Here is a 21,547-nt window from a genome sequence, read left to right as displayed (position 1 = left end):
CCTCTGGTACCCATCATTCACAGCTCTGGTACCCATCATTCACCCCTCTGGTACCCATCATTCACAGCTCTGGTACCCATCATTCACCCCTCTGGTACCCATCATTCAACCCTCTGGTACCCGTCATTTGCACCTCTCCACCAGGTACGAGTGGATACATGGTTCTGTGATCCTTTAGTTAACATGACTGGGGGGCTCCCTCACCACCCCCACAAGGTGGGGCTTGGACTCGATCAAACGGGATCCCTGAGCACCAGGCCCGGCATATACGGGCCTCTGTAAATGCTGAAATCAAATGAGAATCAACCAGACATTACAAATGGACCCTTCTTCCTCGGCAGCGGGCTTCAGAGCAGCAGCTCCATCACCCCCGACCTGCCTTGCTCTCCACCTGAGTCCACACACGCCTCAACTCCTTCCTGAACCTCTTGCTGCTAAGCCCTTTCCCTCTGAGCCAGGCTCCGTGGCCCAAGGATGGGGGACGTGGGCACCGAGGAGCCACCAGCATCGCGAGCCCGCGCCGGCTAAAGCCACGGACCAGGGCAGGCACAACACGGCCGGCACGCAAAAGAGGCTTCAAATCACCCAACAGTTCTATGTATAATTCATAGCAAAATGGTTTGTTGCTATGAAAATATATTTGCACATTACACAAATAGACCCTCACAGCAATTATCTTAATGCTGTAGCTACAAATTATCACCTACTTACCTCGGGCAAATTAGCACCAAATTTAATTTGAGTGGCGCGGACGATGTGCGGGGCGCACAGAGCAAGAGCCCTCGGCCGTATCTGTAGGACCTGGCTCTCGGCTTTAGGCTCAGGACGGGGCGTCTGATACAGGCCTCTGCGGGGAAGAGAGGCGGGCTCAGGGCCATCCAGGCCTAACCCTGTATTTACAGGGAGGTCACGGAGACCCAGAGAGAAGGGGGCTGGCACAGGGTCCCACCTGGGTGGGGGGGGCAAAGTCAAGCCATGAGGGGCAGGGGCTGAGAAGGGGGCTGCCTGAGTTGGGATTCCAGAGTCTCCAGGTTGCACCCCATGAAGAGTCATTTTCACCCTTTTGTCTCAGCTATGTCACAAATTTATTTATACAGACCCCACTACCCACTCTTTATCACAAACACCATTGGGTCCCCGACACTGGTGAGAAGACAGATGTAGATCATTTGTGCAGGTAGCGGGGCCAGAAGCCACTGGAACCTGGGCGTGATACCCAAAGGTGGCAGCAGCAAGGTCCAAATGAGCTGTGACCTGCTACAGGACTTCGTCAGAGGCCTGCCCACAAGTCCCAGGGACAGTGGGCACTCTGAAAAGACAAGGGGGGGTCTGCAGAGAGACCTGTGGTTCTTTTAGACACCAGCCTTGAGACTTGGGGCCGTTCCCCTCCCCAGCATCCCTGTGGCCCTGCCCACGGAACCCAGGTGCTCGCTCAGGTGTGCACCCCTCACCTGCAGAGCCCTCCAGCTGCAAGGAGCTGACCCACCCCACCTCCCAGCCTGCCTGATTACCTAAGAGGAAGCCCATCTCCCCTCTCAAAGGTTTGTTGAGGAAGCCAAGTTGAGCCAGTCAGCACACGGCAACTTTCCTGGCCACAGATATAGGTTCATTCAGGCCCGTGAGGTATCAGGAAAAGCTTTCCAGGTGCTTCTGGGAAAGAAGATCACTTGCTGTCCTGAGAGGGCCACTGGAGCAGTTTCTCTCCACACAGCTGTGTATAAAGATGAGGCCTGGAATGGCTGGAGCCAATCTGCTGCCACCCCGAAGATCCAGCAGCCCACGAAAAAGGGCAGGAAATTGCTCAGCCTTGATCAAGCCATACCTGATCTCCATAGCATCCCCAGACCATTTCAGCTACATGGGCCAACATGGCCGCTTGGACTTTTGGGCTGGTTTAGAGCTGGGTTTTCTGTCTGTTACAGTCAAAAGCGTTAGGATGCTCCCAGACCCCACACCTACCACAGGCTGGGAGAGGGGCTTCCTCCAAACTCTGGCAGCCCTCATCAGCCTTCACCAGGTGTCCACGTGTCCTTCTTGACCCATCACCGTGTGTTCCCTCACAGCCGGGGCCATTTCTGACTCACGCTTGAGCCCCAGCACTCATCCAACCCAGGACATGAAAGGAACTTGGGGTGTCTGTTGAACAAGAGAGCAGGCAAAGTGTACACAGCAGAGCCTAGCATTCAAAGCCTTCCTGGCCCATCTCACCAACACCTCCCCCTGCCCCAGGTCACTCCCACTGCCCACCTTGCTCGCTCCACTGTCTGCCATCCCAGGCTGCTCTGTCCCGGAAGAGGACACAGCTGGGGGCTCTGCCATAATCTCCATCATCCATACTCAGACCTGTCGGGTGGGGGGACCCTGGGTCCTCTCCTCTCCTCCCTAAGGCATATTAAATCCCAGGCTCTCCACCCCCAAACCCAGATCTCAGGCCCAGACCTCTCCCCCAGCTCTCAACTCGAATATCCCAACTACTTACTCCACACCTCCCATGACACCCTCTGAGTGCCAACAGCGTCCTGTAGTTCTTGGAATAAAATTCAAACCCCTACAACCACCTGAAAGACTCTTGTGGCCTGGCCCCGCCGCCCTCAGGAACTCATCTCATACCACTCCACGCCACCCACATTGTCTCTGCTCCAGCCACAAAAGCCTCAGGGTTGCTCCTCAAACATGCCAAGCTGTTCCTGCCTCAGGGCCTTTGCACATGCGGTCCCCTCTAGCTGGAACACACAGCTCCTGCAGGGAGTAAATGATCCCTGTGGTTTCTATTACTACCATTGGCTCAAGTCCAATTCAATAATTGAGTCTGAATCCAAATGTACCTCCTCACTGGCCTCCTTGGAAAGCGAAGTGGTATCCACGGGGCCCCCATAAACCAACACTCCACCTTCAGATGCTTCTGTATAGAAAGATCTGGTTACAGTTTAGCCGGGTCAAATAAAGACTTGCCCCCGATGAAGCCAGAGAGAAAAACACCCCAAGTCCCCGGGGAAGGTCAGGCCACTTGTACTTTGCAGAGCCAGGGATCTGGTTTTGATCCCCTGTGTACCCGATCCACAGACCCCTCTGTACCTCTGCAGCGTTGGCCCCCAGCGCCTGTGCCAGCGCTGTGAGCACACAGCACAGACGAAGAGTCAGAGGAATGGGCTCCAGCCCATGTACTCCCCTCCTCAGGGTGCCTCTTCAGTGAGGCTGGTCCGCTCTTCTCAGACCCCACTCCCCCATCTGTGAAATGGGCACAAGCCCTGCCCCACCAGTGCCACAATGAGGATCAAATAAAGGGCAGGTGTGACATCACGCTGAAAGGTCGGGCACCCTGGAGGCAAATGCATGGTAACGGTCACCAGGGCTGTGGAAGCCACGTACAGACCACTCCTAAAGAGGCCAGGCAATGGTCAGAAGATAGATTAACCTTATTTGGATCCTGACAGAAAATAAAAGAAATGTTTATATTTGAGGCAATGGGGATTCTGAATACTAACTGGGTATTGGATATTAAGGAATTATTGTTCATTGTTTTAAGTGTGATAATAATATTGCGGTCATGTTATAAAAGTGGAGGCACCTTGCAGTATCTATGGAGCATGAGTATTAAAATAACACGGGAGCAGGGGGTAAGTGGGGGGGGGTGAGCAGGGTGGGGGGAGTGGGGAGGGGAGAGCAGGTGGCGCTGCTGCAGCGTGGTAGTGGCTGATGCTAGGATGTCTGCTTCCTTTTGAACATCAAATTCTCCATCACGGGAAAAACTTAAACAAATCCATCAGCCCTCCTACCTAATATGCAAGGTGTTACAACAGCACAGACCTGGGAGCTTTAGGGACACGGGTGGGAGCAGAGACCCTCACAGCTGCAGGGGCCTCAGAGGTCCCCAGAACTTGATGGAGATCGTGGCCCAGAGAGGAGGTGCTTTCCAGAAGTCCCACACATGCCCTGCTGGTCCACATCCCAACAGGCCATTTTTCTGTGGATGACGAACGCCCCAGCCCAGACAGCCTCCTGGCCACCGGTTTCCTTTGTTTTAATTTTATGACCAGGTCGGGGGAGGGAAGGGGCAGCTCCCCAGAAGCTTCTGGACTCCTGACCTGCCAAATCAGTGGCTTCAATGGAACAGTCACAGGCTCCGACTGAAACAAACTTCTCATGCCCTCCTCTGTCCAGGGTCACTGAAGAAAGAACCGTTTGCCCCCCTCCCCCACCCCGCCCCGGGGCAGGAAGAGGTTCCGCACAAGCTCCGTCCCCACACGTCTTCCCTGGTTGGGCGCAGGGTTGGGGGGAGGCGAGACAATGAGTACTGCTAAGTGTAAACACCTATACAGGTGCCCTGCCCTGTTTTAGGCACTTTGCACACATTAACCCATTTGTTTCTTTCTCCCGGGAACCCTAGGAGGAGGTGATAACACTGTCCATATTTTACAGATGGGGAAGCCAAGGCTCGGAGTGGCCAGCTCCTCTCACGGTCACATGGCCGGGACGGGGGTCGGGGCGTCAGGCTCCAGCACCAGCTGTTAACCAGTGCACTCTCTACCGGTACTGGGCACCCATGTTATTCCGTCTGAGCTTCAGGACGCCCTGCTGCTTGACGCCCATTTGAGAGGTGAGAAAACGAGGACCCAACTCAGCCTGGTCTCCTGCCTTTCAGGGACACAGAAACCGGGACAGTGGCCAGATCCAGCTGCCAGCAGCTCTGGGAGCCTCCAGGCAGATGGCTGGGACGGGACCCTGCAGCGGAGCCCCACACGGACATCTCTGAGGTCATTCCCCTCCCTCAGTGCCGGGCCCAGAAGGGGACCCTCAGATGTACCCTGGGCGGCCCGGGAAGCTTCTGGATACATGTGGCACATCTTCCTTGAGCATCAATTTTAATCAAAGGATTGAGGGAAAAGTAACTTATCTGAAAAGAAACTGAAAGCATCATTTTCATATCCCAAAGCTATTCTCACTTAGATTTGAAGGGCAGTCACTGGCAGGCTTGGAATGTCTCCACCCAGGAGACAGACCTCAGGGCCCTGGGAGGCGGCTGGCCCGGTGGGGAGGGCATGAATGCTGCAGCCACAGCACAGGGGGCCTGGCTCTCCATTCACTGGCCATGTGACCTCAGAAAGTCATCTAAACATCCCTGCCTCAGTTTCCTCATCTGTAAAAGGGGACAGTAACAGCCCCTGCCTCATGAGGCTGGTGTGAGTGAGGAGTGATCCAATCAAGTGGACAGTTAGGGCCTGAGAGCCATTAGCAAAGGTGCCCGTGATGCTTTTGGGGAAGGATGGCCAAGGGCGGCCACTTTATAGGTCAGGAGGCTGAGTCCCCAAGAGGGAAAGTGACCTGCTCCAAAACTAGGTCTCTGACTCCCTCTGTGGTTCATTCTCCCCCTCCTGCTGCCTCTGTGCCTTGGTTTCGCCATCAGTAAAAGAGGATAAAATCAGGGAATGGGTATGCACGTCAGGCACTTCCAAGGTGGCTGAGCTCTTGCTGGAAGCCACCATCCATGGCGTGCCCACAACCGACTCAGCTGGAACTGGCTTGTTAGGGAGATGCCAAGATCCATGGGATGTTTAGTCAAGTTTCCAGACCTTAAAACATCTCGCTGCAGCGCCCATCAACAGATGAGTGGATAAAGATGTAGCATATATACACAGTGGAATATTACTCAGCCATAAAAAGAAAAGCATCAAATATTGCCATTTGCAAAAATACAGATGGACCTGGAAGGTATTATGCTTTGTGAAGTAAGTCAGAGAAAGACAAATACTTTTTCACTTATATGCGCAACCTAAAAATTAAACAAATGAATACAACAAACAAACAAAACATCTCACTGAGGTTGCACTTCAGCAACTCAATGGCATCAACCAAGTAAATTCCTACCGGCTCTACCTGACCACCTGTCAGGTTCTCCGCATGTATTTCTACCCCCACCTCACATGTGACTTATCCCCAGCCAACTACAGTCCCCCAGCCTCTGTGTAACCTCAGTGTGCCACACCCTTCCCTGCCTATCTCTCACCCATCTTCCAACTCAACGGTCACTTCCTCCAGGAAGCCCTCCCTGACTTCCCACAAGCCCCTGGCTTCCCTCTGTCACACAGAGGCTAGACTTTGAGTCCTCCAGGGACAGGGGACTGGGGAGGTGGCTGTCCACAAGGACTAGCCCGGCTCAGGCCAGTGCACTGTGTCCGTCTTCACCCCTCGGCCCCTGCCGTGCTGTTGGTTTGAGAAATGGTTTAACATCACTGCATTAAAGGAGAAACTCGCAAACAAGACCCTAAAACCACCAACAGAGAGAGACCAAAGGATATTTACTGTTGAGTCTTAGATTTTGAGCTCTCACCAGGACAAACGTCAACACTGCATTTCGCCGGCAATAAGCACCGCGTGCTCTGGAATCCACACAGCCTCCGTCACAAAACCTCAAAGTCTGTGGCCTCCAGACAGCCAAGGCCAGGTCCCCACCCCGCCGACAAGGACTGAGGAACTCCTCCCCTCCCACCCTGCTTCCTTCTCCTGGAGCCTTAGCCTCCACTCTTCACACACCTGCCAGGACCTGGGGAACCCCCAAGCCAGTGCGGTTGACAGTGGCACCGGGCCAAGGTTTGGGAAAAGTGAAAGCGTCCAGGGCCTCTCCCCTAACTGTCGATTTTGGAGGCTGATTTAAGTTTTGGGCATATTAAGTCTTGGGGGTCCATCCCCTGTGATGAGCGGGCCCGCACCCCCAGCCGGGGCCTCTGAGTCTGAATCAGCGCAACAACTGCGCAGCCTCAGTTTTCTCATCTGTGAAGCGGAGCGATGCTTCCTGCCTCCCAAGTTGGAGCTGAGGGAAATGATGTGCACCCGGCAGGATCGGAGACCCTGAATTTGGGGAGGAAAATGGGGGAACGGTGAAAGTTTGGGCTGAGACGGCCCAGCCGTGGGAGAAGCGAGGGTGCAGGGAGGGTGCGGGGGAACAGGACTGGAGGAGTGGGAGAGGAGCGCGCGCTCCTGCAAAACGGGGGTGGGGTAAGGTAGGGGCTGGGGTGTGGGAGGGGCCGGGAACCCGCGGCGGCGAGGGCGGGCTCCGGGGTCCCCGCCCGTCTCCGCGCCGCGTCAGGTGGCCCCGCCCCCCTCCCCGCCTCGGCTTGCCCGCCTGAGCAATGGGCCCAGCCCCAGAACCCGCGCTGCGTCCCCACCTGGGCCCAGGCGGGTTCCTTCCCGCGGACAATGGCCCTTACCTGACTACAGCTCCGCCGGTGCCTCACCTGGGCTCGGCTCAGCCCGCGACTCACCTGGCCCCGCCCCGGACATGGCTTCCGTGCAGGCCCCGCCCCTCGCGCTACCCAGCCAGCGGTGTTTCCCCGGAGCACAGGACCTGAGTGGCCCAGAGTCATTGCGGGCTATGCCTGCATTTCTGCGCATGGGCAAAGTCACTGTTCCGGCCCTGAGGCGGGGGTCATGTACTCAGGAAAGACCAGGCTGGGGCCCAGATACCCCTAGAGGTGCCACTGACGTTCCGGGGCCCCAGGCAAGAGGGTGACTGGTCCTCCGATAGGATCGCATTCCCACCCGGAGAGCCGGTCAGGAGGTGACTTCTAAGCGTGGATTTCTATCAGGCCCGGTGTCTGGCGCCCCCTTCTGGCTGCAGCTCTGTCTCCGCTGCCTCCTCCCCGTCTCCCTGGTTTCTGAAGATCGGCGCCCGGGACTGGGGCTGCACCTGTTTTCATTTACTCCCCAGCCTCCTGCTTTCAATATAGCCTATACCAGATGATCCCCAACTGTTGTCCCCCGACTCCAGCCTCCTGCCTCTGACTGCCCACCTGACATCCCCACACGTCCACGTGGGCTCCTCTCCTGGGCTTCCCATTCGGTTCTCCACCAGCCCCTTCCAAACCCGTCGGGGCATCCTTGGCTCCCCTCATTCCCTCACACCCCATGCGTGGTCCCTGGATGAGTCCCGATAGCTTTTCCTTCAAAACATGTCACAGTGCCACCACTTCTGTCCACCCACACTGGCCCACGTGGTCCAGGCCTCCAGCATCTCCACGTGACTCACTGCAGTAGCCTCCTAATGCATCTCGTGGCTTCTGCCCTTTGCCCCTTTCCATCTGTGTTAGCACAGCAGCCAGGGGCATCCTTCCATGCGATCCTGCCGTGCCCCTGCTCATGTCCCTCCCCCTTCCTGCTCTTGGGGGAGGGGGCCGGCGCTAGCGGCTGCACAATCCCAGACTGCCTTGCGTGAGGGGGCCGGCGCTAGCGGCTGCACAATCCCAGACTGCCTTGCGTGGAAGGTGGCACGGCTGCTGGCAGCTCTGGGGTGACGTGTGGTGGGCTCTGTGGTCCCCAGTGGCCTGTGTACGGCAGCCAAGACAATCAGGTGTGTTGACCCCTCCCCATTTCTAGAGGGGGGATCTGATTGCAGAGGCCAGCTGGCATAATATCACACGCTGTGACAGTGACTGGTTCCGGTTCCGGAAGTCACTGGGCCCGAGCCAGTGACGCAGGCCTTCGCTGGGCCACAGTGAGCAGTTCAGGACACTCCAGTTGGTGGGAGGAGCTGGCCTTTGCCTGGAAGTTTGGGGAAGAACAAATCCTGCTCTGTCCTTTTCTCTCCCCCAACTTAGATGAGAAGCTTAGTGCACTGGGAATAGCAAGAAGCCATCCTGTGACCACAATGGGATCTAGGCTTAGGATAAAACAGAGATGGCAAGGAACTGGGTCCTTGGTGACCTTGCAGAGCCCCTGGATCAAACCCACCCGGGGGGCCCACACTTCCTCCAGACTTTCTCATTAAATGCACCAATAAATTCTCTTACTGTTTGAACTAGTTTGAATTTTCTATTTCTTACAACCAAAATGCCCTCTGATAAAATATCTTTATACCTTTTAGCCAAATTGCAAAGAGTTTCTCTCCTGACAGCATTAGCAGAAAAAAAAAACCCAGGGAAGCCCAGGATGGCTGAGCCCAAGACACATGATCATTCCAGGGATAGGAAGGGAGTTAGACAGACCAAAACCTTATCCTCCCCAAAGTCAAGACAGTCAGCTTCAAGCCAGTCGTGCTAATGGTAGCCATGAACCATGAGGCTGTTTGCTCGCTGCAGTATCTCCACTGTCTAGCCCTGGGTCCGGCACATGGTAGCCACTATCGCCAGTCAGTATGAATGAATGAATGACCACTGTTTCTCTCTACCGTCACTCAAGCAGCTGCCTGTTTCTGTGCAAAGAATTTGTAACCATCCTAGCACGTGGGCCTGTTCACCTCACACGGCACACTTGCATGTTATTTGTACCTTCCTTGCTCCCAGTGGACTTTGGTGGTGAGAAAGCAGAAGCATCTATGGTACTGCCTGACCTCTGAGTCTCATGCATACCTGAGCCCCTCGATGGATCAGGAAGGGGGCCTATTTCTGGGTCGAAACTCTTCTTCCCTCTCAAAACTTGACAAGGAAATCAAGAGGATGCCTAAGGCCAGGGACTCACACTTGATGGGTTTCGTCTAGTGCTTTGCACTGGTTTCTCTTTTCCTTTTGTGGAATGTAAACACCTTTTATTATCAGTGTCAGATGGGTCTCATGAAAGCCGGACAATTTGCAGGTTTTCTGGTTCAAAAAGCGACTTTGGACAGAAGTAAGAGAAAACACCCCCCGGATGGTCTACGGCTGGCAGAGTAATTCCGTGGTATTAAGACATGTCAGGGGGAATGCCACCCTCCTCGCATTTGTGTTTTGTGAAAATCTCATACAAATTCCACTACCATAGCTTAGTGATATTTAAATATATACAATAAAGCAATCATACGGAATGATTGTCAGGAAAAGAATGCAGGTGTATCCTGCCTTTCATAATAAAAGGAAAAAGAAGTAGAAAGAAACTGTGAGACCCAGGCCAGCTCCCTTTTTGGTTCTTCTGTTTTTCCCCAAGCACATCTAATCAATAACCCACCGGTTAGTCATTTCCTTTTGTAGCTATAACAATAACTCCTTGCATTTCAAATGCTTTGCGATAGAAAAGAAAGAATAATAATGCAAAATGAAGGAATTACATCTGAATGGTATTATTCTCAGCTTTATTAAATTTGCTCTCGGTACAAATGTTTATGAAGTCGGAGAGCTGCTTTTCCCCCAAGCAGCAAATTCCACATCAATAAGCAGTGGGGGATGGGAACTTGAAGGAAGGAGGAAAGAAAGACCCCTGGTCTTGGACTTCTCATTTGTTTTTTCCCAAATTAACTCTCCCTGCCAGCTGCTTGAGCCAAGACGTGGTCTGCTTTGAACCTTATTAAAACCATGAAACCAAAATAGGCTGAGCCAAAAGGCATCTGGGAGATCGTGTTCCAACCCTCCCCCTTAAGGGCGCAGACCAGCGAGGTAAGGGGTTTTCTCTGCTGCTGTGTAGCCAAGCCAGGAACCCCAGCCAGGTTTCCCGACTCCCTGCCCTCCTATCATGTGCCCTGGTCCAAGTTTTAGAGCAAATGCCTTTGGTTGTTAGCGTCGACTGCAAACTGCAAACCACTTCTCTGCAAACTGAGTACAACCCATATGCTCACTCCACGATGTCTTCTGTGATTGCTTGGACCTAATTGTTGAAACTCTTTTGATTTGAAACTGAGCACGTGACATTCTTGATGCTTTTTTGACATCAGGCTGGAACGCTGGTTGTGTCCCCTGACACCGTGCACCTTTCAAATGCCCTTGCTGTATTGGGATTCCCTGTCCTACCAGTCTCTCCACCCGAGGTGGCCAGACCACGGGTTTACCCAGAGTCCTTTGCAGCCAGGACCCAGACATTGACTAGGCTCCACCATTGCAAACTACACCGTAAGAGAGGAGGTGGCCCTGCAATTTATTATGGGAAAGGGCAGCCTCGGATGTTCAGCTGGGGGTGGGGGTTGACGCTGCAGTGGGTACAAGTTTAAATACCTGGGACGTGATTGCTGTTGGTGCTGGTGACCGTTGTGGGTTTGGTCCAGTACAACTGGAGCATCCTTGTGGGGTGGGAGCATCTCTATGTGGTAAGCGCATCCCTGTGTGGTAGAAGCATCTCTGAGTGGTGGGAGCATCTCTGTGCCATAGCAGCCTCTCCGGGCAATGGGAGTATCTCTGTGGGGTGTGAGTATCCCTGTGCAGTGGTGCAGTAGTGGCAGTTTTCCCACCAGGCCTGTCATATGCGACGGTTTGAGGCATTTGGAAGGTAAGCCTCGAGCTTGGCTCTCCCACCTCCTGACAGCTCTAGGAACTCCCAACCTCCTTCAATAAACTCCTTCTCTGGGTAATCAGCAGAATCTACTGCCATTGCTTGCAGATAAGAGCCCTGCCTTATCCTCTGCACCCTCCTATTTCGTGCTACCCTGTCCCTCCTCCCCTGCCGAACACAGGCTGACATAAATCCCCACAGTGAAAAGAGAAATGCCAACATGAGAAATTCTTCTCGTGATGATGTCGATGATGCTTTACATTTTTATAGCTTTTTACAGTCTGTTAAAGCAGTTCTGAGTTTTCTGCAAACATGTCTGTCAATGAGGAGAAGGGTTCTTGGGTGAAACCATCAGTTTATTAAGTCATTATCACCTTCAGGTCAAAATCCATTAAGTGCTTGTCGGGCCCCATACATTGTCATCTGCACAGAGTTTCTTTCTTTCTTTCTTTTTTTTTTTGCGGTACGCGGGCCTCTCACTGCTGCGGCCTCTCCCGTTGCGGAGCACGGGCTCCGGACGCGCAGGCTCAGCGGCCACGCCTCACGGGTGCAGCCGCTCCGCGGCACGTGGGGTCCTCCCGGACCGGGGCACGAACCCGCGTCCCCTGCACCGGCAGGTGGACTCCCAACCACTGCGCCACCAGGGAGGCCCTGCAGAGCTTCTTAATCAAGGACGCTTGGTATCTCGGGGTTTGTGATCTTACAGCTCCTGCTCTGCGCGCGTCCATAGTGTACAGACTAGCAGAGAAATATCCTCGGTCACAGAATATTACATCTGGAAAGATCCTCACTATGGATGAGGAATCTGAGAATGTGTGACTGGCCCAATATTACACAGCAAGGTAGTGACCAATTCAGGACCAGAACCCCGGGTCCTGGCTCTGCCCACGAGGGGTATGCAGCACACATAAATAAATAAAATGCCATATGCCAGCATCAGCCTTCTCCCCATCCACAGATGACCTTCCTCTAGAGTGTTTGGGAAAGAGGAGTGTATCAGTTAGTCATGCCAGGTTATGCTGCAGCAACAAATATCCCCAGTCTCATGGGCTTACATCAAATTAGGTCTACTTCTCATGCACGCTACCCATCCACAGCCCCCTGAGACCCGGCCTGCCGGAGCAGCCCCATCTGGAGAGTGCCAATCACCACACAGAGAAAAGGAGAGCTCTGGAGGGTCTCTGCCTGGCAATGAAAAGATCCAGAGCCAAAGGGGCCCTCTGCTCAGGAGTCGCTAGCCAGAGGTGGTCACAGCACCCCACCCAGCCCCAAGGGGACCAGGAAGTGTGGGCCTTCTGTGTGCTCGGGAAGCAGGGAGCAGGAGACCATCGTGATTTTAGGGACTTATCTTGAGTCTGTGCCCGTTGCATCCCTGGCACATGCTCCTCTGTCCAGCAGCCTCCCCACTTCTCCCAGCCTCCCCAAGAGTACTGCCCACTTCACTGCTGGACATGCCTGAGCTTTGGCAACACGATTCCCTGCTGGAAGGCTGCTCCCCTCCACACGGGCCGCCCACACTCCCCAAGGCAAGCGCTGCGGAACTGCTAGGAGAAAGGGAATTCTTCATCCCCCCTCCCCCCTTCTTCCTTTCATTCTTGTGTGTGTGCACGCGTGCGTGTTTTAATGTGGTAAAACACACGTAACATAACATTTACTGTCGTAACCACATCTAAGTCTACAGTGAGCGTTGTTAAGCACACTGACGTTGCAAAACCGAAACTCGGGACTCAGTGGTTGAGGCTCCGCGCTTCCAATGCGGGGGATGCGGGTCCGATCCCTGGTCAGGGAACTAGGGTCCCACATGCCGTGTGGTGTACCCCCGCACCCCCCGCCAAAAAAAGTTTTAAAAAAAGGAAACTGAAACTCTGTCCCCATAAACACTGACTCCACATCCCCTCCCCCTGCCCCTGGTCCCCACCATCTACTTTCTGTCTTGATGAACTTGCCTCCTCTAGGTGCCTCATATAAGTGGAATCCTACAATATTTGTCCTTGTGACTAGCTTGTTTCACTTAGAAAGGCTCATCCCCGGTGTAGCACATGTCAGAATGTCCTTCCTTTTGAAGGCTGAGTCATATTTCATTGAATGGAGGGACCACGTTTTGCTTATCCGCCGTCCACTGATGGACACCCTCCCCTCCCGCAGCTGTACATAGTTTTCACTGCTGTCCCATCACATCAAGGACTGTGTTCCCAAGAATATAGGTCCTGGGGACACACACACACACACACACACACACACACACACACACACCAACAGCCAATTTCCCTTCCTCCCTCCCCCCCAACCCGGCAGGAGTTCCGGACTCTACCAGCAATGTTCCTGGAACCAGCTATCCCTTGAGACTGTGGGCCTCTAGGGTGGTGGGCAGGGAGCCTGTATCCTGTGTGCCCTTTACTCCCTGAAGGTCTGAGTCCAGCTCCTCTGGTGGGGAGAGGAGGCCAGCAGACACTGGAGGGCTTACAAGGCCCCAGCAGAGGGGAGTGTGGAGGTGGGCGGCAGGGTCTGGAGTGCAGCTCTCAGACTCCCCGCTGCCTGGGGACAAAACTTGGCAAAAGCGACGGCTCTGTGCTGGCTAACTGACCTCGGAGTGGCGGGCAGCCTCTCTGCGACAGATCGGCTTGTCACCAGCAGAGGTGGGGACTGTGCTGACGTCACACCCAGCGGTTGCTGGTTCCACTCATCGCCACCCCAACCCCGGTCAGCAGGTGACCTGCAGGAGATCTGTCTACTGAAGAGTTAATAAGGCACCACCAGTCACACATTTTAAAGAGACCTTCAAGGTTGTACGTCAGCATAGCTGGTTTCCTCGTCATCCTATGCATTTTATTGTGAAAACACTATTCTAAGACAGTGTCCCTGGGCTTCCCGGGACGCCCGAAGGAGGTACACAGGGCAGGTCAAGACCCCCCCGAGGTGGAGAATGGCCCCCACTCAGTGCTGATGGAGAGTCCCCAAGTGTGTTTTTTAAATAACATCTTTTTCACTTCCCCCAGATCTCCTGGACGTGCAGCTCTCCGTGGCCCCTCGTACCCCCTTCACCGTGAGCACATCCTCTCCACAGCGAGCACCCCTGCTGCAGGTTGCTGGACACGAGGGGACAGACGTCCTACTCTGACTACAAGGGATGTTCCGCCATCTGCTTTTTGGCTGTTCCGCCTGAAGTGCTGTTGACTTTCATTATTTAGTGGGACCTTCCATTCCAGATGCCTTCGGAACACCCACCTCAGACCCCGAGCGCAGCCGCATAGCTCACAGCACGCGGACCCCCAGCATCTGGCCGAAATGCAGATCCAGCATCAGCAGGTGTGGACTGGCCTGAGACTCTGCATCTGAGAGGTAAAGGCAAGGCGAGCGTGGTCATCAGGGTCCCCTGGAAGACCTATAACAAATAAACCAGAAAAAGACAAAAACAGTGAGCTGGTCTCTTGCACCCCAGCCCTGGAGATGCAGACGGACCATCCTCTGAAGAAGGCTCCCCTGCTCATGCTGAGGCCAGATCAACCTTCAATTAACTGAGCAACCAGCATGTGCTGGGCACTGACCTGGGGCTGAGGGCTCTGTGGGAACAGGGCAGGGGGGCCTCCTGGCCACATGGGGCTGCCTTCTAGTGGGGAGAAAAGCTAATAACAAATTCATTTCTTCCAGAGGGGTCTCCCATGAGCTAAAACCTCCGAGCCTCTCTTGGGCTCTGGTCCCTCCAAGGCAGAGGTAGTTTATCCACTGTCTCTTTCCACTCTGCTGTGAAAGAAAACCGCACCACATAAGCTTCCGACCGCACAGTCCCTGTTTCCACCCTTAATTACAGAGTGACAAGTGCCGTGAATGGGTGGGGAAACAGGAGGTGGGGAGAGGACTCGGGGGTGGGAGGTGGGTAGGTCGGTGGGGCGGACACAGGGCCATAGGCCGGCCTTGGCCACAGCTAGCTTGGGGCTTGGCCTGAGCTCCCTGGTGGCCAAAGTGAGACACGGTCGGTGATGTGACCTTCATTGTAAGGTTTGGTTCTTGGATGGGACACCTGGGTTTCATCTTAAACCAAGGCCCATACGTCTGTACGTGAAGGTTCTGTGGATTTGGGGGGAACAGCAATAGCTGGTTTTCTATCTGAATTTATGTGTTCCCTGGTCCTAATTTTTCATTTATAAGTTACCAATTTATAGCAAGATGTTTTGATGTAGAGTACCTCAAACATTTTTCGAACAAGTGGGTTCAACACATGGACACACTCAAAGCCCACCTTGATGGGATACCCCTTTATGGGGGGAGCGGGGGCAGCCCCAGCTGGAGGCCCCGCCTGGGTGTCTGGAGCTGCTGCGGGACCCAGGCTCAGCAGCCACCCCCTCCCCGGGTTCTGTCTCCGCACTGCTGGGAAGGCACGGCTGGCCGGTGTCTGGGGCTCCCCTTCCGCCTGGGGTGGAGGGATTGGTCAAAGAGCTCAGGGCCCCCCACAGACAAAGGTCATGCCTGGGCGTGGGGCCCTGTGCCAGCAGAGTCCCCAGGTATCAGAGCAGGCCCAGCAGCCCATGAGGTGGCAGTGCTCAGACCTCCACGATAGAGCCCCCGACACTTGGGAGGTGAGGGCAGGACAGGGCCCAGTGCCGGGGCGGTGGGGAGGGAATAGAGCCCAGGCAGACAGCCCCCTGCTTCAGCCTCTGCCCTTTGCCTGGTCCTTCCGTCTCGAGGGGAGCCTGCCCATAATACTCCCCACCCCACCCCAGGCTCAGCCGGTCCCAGGCCTATCCTGGGTTCTGTAAGGGAGCTGGGAGCCAAGCAGGGCGGTTCAGGGATCTCAGCCCCATCAGCGGAGCTGAGTGGCCACATTCTCGTTGGTCCTCAGACCGGGGATGGGCTTCTGGCCCCATCCCCCACACCTGGCTCCTCTGAGGCTGGCTCACTTCCGCTCTCCCGGCCACGGCCCCTGGGCACCTTCCCAGTGCTGAGGAGCCACGAGGCCCCGTGCAGTCAGTACGTCCCCAGATCAGACCACGAAGCTTCGCTCCTACCCTGCCATCCCCTGCGCACCCCTCCCTGGGCTGGAGCAGGGGCTCCTGGCTCGCTTTTCCCACTCGACAGGAGAAACTTGTCCCCCCTGGTGTCCCCCCCACAGACCCCCGTGGGCTGACACTTCTCACCAGGCGCCCACCTCCCTTCCCTGACCACCCGACTCCCAGCAACCCCCAATCACCGGCTCACGCACCCTGGGTCTGTCCTGTTATCTGCTCGTAGGGCACCCACATCCCACCTCCAACCAAAGGTTAACTCCGCGAGAGGGGAGTCCTGGGAACGGGGTCGGGGGTCTCCCCGCCTAGCCCGGAAGGCCCCCTCCAGAGGCTCAGAGCCGGCCCTGGGAACCTAAGCCCTCTGGGAGCGGGAAGGGGAGACCCCAGTGAGGCCGGGTGCAGCCCGAGGGTGAGGACCCTGGAAGAACGTCCTCAGGGCCTGGCATCGCAGACACAGCTCGAGAGCCGGGCAGACAAGTTTTATTCCACCCGCTTCCCGCCCACGGCCACGCCAGGCCGAGCGAGGACGGGCTGCGTGGAGGGTCTGGGACAGAGGTGCACACAGGAGGTCACGCTGCGGCCCGAGGCGAGTGGGGGGCGGGGAGGCAGTTCTGCCACTGACCCTGGGGGTCTCTCTGGGGTCCTGGCCGAGCTGAGGGGTTCACAGTCTGCATGGTGTGGACACTGGGGGGCTGAGCAGGCTGGGGCGCAGGGAACGGCCAGGTCTGCTCCACGCACAGGAGGCTGCCCTGCACCTGCTGAGCCCCTGACGCCCCAGAACAAAGGTGCCGGGGTCTCGGGCGGCGACGGTCTTTTCGACAAAGACTCAGGAATGCCAAAGTGGCTGAGGCCGACAGGGGACTGGACGGGACAGAGTAGAAAACTCTCACACTCACGCACCGCACAGGCGTACACGCGGGGTCAGTAAAAACACAAGGCCTGGGTCACACGACGCTCTGCCGGCCCCCTGCCCCCTCAGACTCAGACGTGCCACAGCCACTGCCCCGCCCAAAGTCAATGAAGATCCCTTCCGAACCCGAGTCGACCGACTCCAGGATCTGGTCCACCAGGTTCTCGGGGCTGGAGGAGGCTGGTGAGCTGCGGGCCGGGCCTGGGCCAGGCTCACGGGGCTGCGCTGGGGGGTACAGTCTGCTGGGGCAGGGCCCCGACGGGGGCGCAGGGGAGGGTCCGAAGGTCCCAGCAGGGTCCTGGCCGGGTGTGTCAGCAAAGCCCTGGGGCTCGGGGCAGGACGTCATCTCGGAGACCGAGTGCCTGCGGATGCCTGTGGCGCCGGCCACCGCACCCTCGGCCTCGTGCTCCGCCACGGGGTTCAGCAGTGGCGTGTTGTAGCTCTTGGACCGCACCACCGGGTTCTTGGCCAGGATGTCCCCCGATCGGGAGCGGCGCAGGAAGTGCTTCTCTGCATACAGACAGACAGACAGGGCATCAGGCAGGGGGCCAGGGTGGGGCTGGCCAGATGCTAGGGAACACCCACTGCAAGCACCTACTTTGCGCCCAGCTCTGCAGGAAGGGACCGCTACAGGGAAAAGCCCGACCGGTGTAGATCCTGCTGGGGCAGCCTGGAGGGGAGTTGGGGTTTCCTCCCCAGCTGATACTAGGTCCATCCCTACGTGACCTCCTTCTCTCCTCGGTCTGGCCTCTCAGCCTGGAATGGGGGCAGGGGGCCTCAAGTCAACCGCCTGGGTTCAAACATGCACCTTGCCAGTGACCTGTGCACGTGCCTCAGTTTCCTCACCTGCGGAAAGTCAACAAACCCAAGCACTTGCTAAGGCAGACACAGCCCCTGTCCTCAGAGCTGGAGTCCTACTGTGTGTGTGTGGGACTAGAAACTCCTCTGGGTGGGCCACAGGTCGGGCGGTGGCAAGTGCCCGGATGGGGCAGCACATGAGGTCAGGGCTGGGGTTTATTCTGAGTGTGGGGGGTGACCCCGGGGGTGGGAGAGGACGGATATAGGGGCAGGTCTCAGGCTCCCACTCAGGACCCTGCAGTTCCAGAGTTGACCACCAGGTGGCAGGGCTGAGAGGGATGAACCAGAGGCTGTCCCGGACACAGGCTCCCTCTTTGCCTGGCAGGGGTCTCGGTGTCCAGGGCCACACAGACCTCAAAGTTCCTCCAGCTGCTGGAGCCCCGCCGGAGCCGGGACATGCTAGCTGGGCAGGTTTTATAACTGCAGGTGGGTGGGCCCTCTGGACGAGGGGACACTCCTGATGAGCTCTCGTACCGCTGTCCCCTCGGTTCTCTTCATGCATTTCTTCCCAGGCCTGGATCCTCCCTGCCCTTCAGCTCCCAGTCTGGCCTTCCCTGAGCTCCCCGCCCATGGCCCTCACGTCACCTGGGCACTGGTCCCCTTGGGCACTCATCTGGGGATGGTTTACTCATCGGTCTGCCTCCCCTGGTGGACAAGAGCAAATGAGGGTGGGGCTTGGTCTCTCCTGAACCCTCAGGACCAAGAACAGGGGCTGGCGCACAGGAGGCGTTCAGTTTACAGTGCTGAACGAACCGACGGGGCCAGGCAGCCCCAGGACGCCCAGCCATGCCCACTTCACAACCCCTCCACACCCCCCGTGAGTCCCCAAATAAGCCAGGACTTCTTCGGCTCCGGGCCTTTGCACGTGCTGGGTCCTCTCCCTCGTCAACTCCTGACTTTCAGGACTGAGCTCGGATGTGACCTCCGTGGCGGGTGCGGGGGTCTCTGCCGGGCTCTCAGGGGAGTCACTGCAGCACCACTTGTGACGTCAGCCCTTGAAGGAGGGACCCCACGTGACCCACCCTTTGCCCGGTGCCCCGCACACAGCACGGCCGGTGGATGCTCAGGACAGGTTTGCCGTGGCTGCACATCTGGTTCTGCATGACTCCCCTGGGAGGCCTGGGCCCCCGACCGGGCACAGGTGGATGGGGCCAGGGGTCACCCTGCTCCCACCCACACCCAGGCGACACCTACCCAGGATGCAGGAGTGTGTGAAGGCACCCTCGCTGGAGTAGAGGCCGTAGGTGCCCAGGTAGGGCGACACCACCTTCTGGATCAGCGTCTCCAGGCGCAGGTAGTCCTTGGTCACCCCCCGGGACTCGTGCACCCCCTGCAAGAGGGAGGGGTGCGGGGGTCCGCCGGTCGGCCTGTTCCCTGCCTCCCTAGGCCAGCCGTGCTTAGCTCAAAGGCCACCACGAACGGCGCCCTCCCCCTCCCCCGGGGTCCTGGCCCCCGTGGTGGTGGCCCCGCACCCCTCCCTTCCCAGCTGTCTCTCGGGTTGGGGCCTCTGAGCCACCCTCCTGCTTTAACGTCCTCGTGGCTGCCCGCTGCACACAGGAGCCGGCGTGGCTGGGAGACCATGATGCCTGCGGGAAAGGGGTCTGTGGCCAAATTAGGCTGGGCACCCTGCACCTCCCCCTCGGGACAGTTGTGTGTCCACTTCCGTGAGCTGGCTTCCCAGAGGCTCTGGGCAGTCCTGGGGGGCCAAGCTCATTCACCTGGACCCGCACCCTTACTCCCTCGCCCCAAGGAGCACTGTAGGCAGGACAGGCTGCCCCCCTGGGCCAGGCCCAGGTCCAGGCCTGTATCCAAGCTGAGCGGTCAAGGCCCGTCCATCTGATAGAGCCGCCCCTCCCCCTCCCACACTGCTTCCCCGGCCAGGCACCGTCCAGACCCTCCCAACACCTCCCCTCATTCATAGCTTTGAAGGGTTTTCCACCCCTCCCATTTCACTGGAGCCAAAGCCTGGAAAATGAGGCTGCCCACGGGACAGCCGTGGCCTTGCCCACTCAGCTGTGAGCTGACCAGGAGGCAAGCTCTGGGTCCCCAGCGACACCGGCAGAGGGCCGGGCACACAGCAGGTTTTTAGTGAGTGCTTGCTGAACGAATGATGTCTCTGAACGCATGAATCATCCCCAAGGGGCTGCCAGCAGTTAAGAAGCAAGATACACCCAGGTTAACGCTGAACGACGATTCAAGACAGCGAGAACCCAACTCTGCACTGCCTACAAGAAACCCACTTAAACTATTAAAGACACACACAGACGAGAAGGGAGTGCAGGATTGTATGTGATGACACGGATCACAGCACGAGCAGCCATGTCAATTTCAGACAGGACAGACTTCAGACCAAAGCAATTTATCAGGGATAAGGAAGGTCATTACCTAACGGTAAAGAGATCACTTCTCCGAGGTGACATAACAATCCCTAATGTGTACGGACCTAACACAGAGCAGGAAACTACGGAGGCAAAAACTGACGGGGCTGCGAGGACAGAGAAATCCATCCTCCTAGCTGGAGGCTTCAACACCCCTCTCAGAAACAGATCCAGCAGGCAGAAAATCAGGAAGGACACAGATGAACCCAACACCACCATCAATCAACTGGATATAACTGACATCTATAGACAACTTGTCCAATGGCAGAATCCATATTCTTCTCAAGCTCACGTGGGACATCCTCCAAGACAGGCCACATTCTGGGCCATAAAACACACCTCGACACATTTAAAAGAACAGAGATCGTACAATGTCTGCCCTCAGACCACAAAGAAATTAAACCAGGAATCCGTAACACAATGATAACTGAAAACCCCCAAACACATGGAGATTAAACAACTCCCTTCTAAATGACACAGGGGTCAAAGAAGAATTTTTAAATAATTTGAATTAAATGAAAATGAAAACGCCAACATCCAAATTATCAGGATGCATCGAAGCAGTGCTTAGAGGGAAATTTATAGCACTGAATGGATACATTAGAATATAAAAAGTCTACAAGCAGTCTTGTAAACTTCCACCTTAGGAAACTAGACAAAGAGGAGCAAATCAAGTCCAAAGTGAGCAGAAGAAAAAAAATAAGAATCAGCAGAAATCAACAGAATTGAAAACAGAAAAATGGATGGAGAAAATCAACAAGACCAAAAGCTTTGAAAAGATCAATAAAATCCACAAGCCTCTAGCCAGACCAGCTACGGACAAGAGAGAGAAGACCCAAACGACTAACATGAGAAACGAAAGCGGGGACATCACTACAGTCTCCACGGATCCAGCTGTGTTTGGACAAGGAGGGGGTGCGCCCGGAAGTCATCCAGATGAACCTGGAGGAGCCGCCCCCGCCCCCAGCAACAGCGCCATGGATGAGGGTGACATTACTGCTGAGCTGTGCTGGGCGTTTCACAAACTTTGTGTCCCTTCATTCCCAGAATTTGTTTCTGGTGTCTGGTCTCTGCTCCCCATTGCCCAGTGAGGAAATGCGGGCCCCGGGGCTGCATTATTTGTGTACCACGCTCAGATGCAGGGCTGATACTCAGCTTCTGGGACCCCGGTGAGAAGGAGCTTTGATTCTGCACGTGAAGCATGGGGCACATAGTAGGCCCTCAAAAGATATGCTGAC

General features: G+C 56.1%; 1 protein-coding gene and 1 long non-coding RNA gene across 8 annotated transcripts in view; both read right to left on the bottom strand.

Annotated features, from left to right (window-relative positions):
* The window catches only part of LOC114885196, an 18,750-nt gene extending 11,462 nt beyond the window's left edge, over positions 1 to 7,288 (bottom strand). The window contains exon 1 of the long non-coding RNA XR_003791036.1: positions 7,206 to 7,288. This is a non-coding gene — a long non-coding RNA (uncharacterized LOC114885196). The remainder of the gene's footprint in view (positions 1 to 7,205) is intronic.
* A 9,337-nt stretch (positions 7,289 to 16,625) lies between these two features.
* PRR5 (proline rich 5) overlaps positions 16,626 to 21,547 on the bottom strand; it is a 50,741-nt gene continuing 45,819 nt past the window's right edge. For 5 of the 7 annotated variants that reach the window (XM_029204722.1, XM_029204723.1, XM_029204724.1 and 2 more), the window contains 2 exons: positions 19,126 to 19,261; positions 16,626 to 17,583 (listed from right to left, as the gene is read on the bottom strand). In XM_029204722.1, coding sequence (XP_029060555.1) covers positions 17,108 to 17,583; positions 19,126 to 19,261 — 612 coding nt within the window. In that variant the 3' untranslated portion in view covers positions 16,626 to 17,107. The remainder of the gene's footprint in view (positions 17,584 to 19,125; positions 19,262 to 21,547) is intronic. The other 2 variants (XM_029204726.1, XM_029204727.1) reach the window with 1 other exon arrangement.

Source organism: Monodon monoceros, unplaced genomic scaffold (assembly GCF_005190385.1).
Source record: "Monodon monoceros isolate NGI ecotype Baffin Bay Population unplaced genomic scaffold, NGI_Narwhal_1 Super_Scaffold_6, whole genome shotgun sequence".
Taxonomy (NCBI): domain Eukaryota; kingdom Metazoa; phylum Chordata; class Mammalia; order Artiodactyla; family Monodontidae; genus Monodon; species Monodon monoceros.
This window is presented reverse-complemented; position numbering and strand designations above follow the sequence as displayed.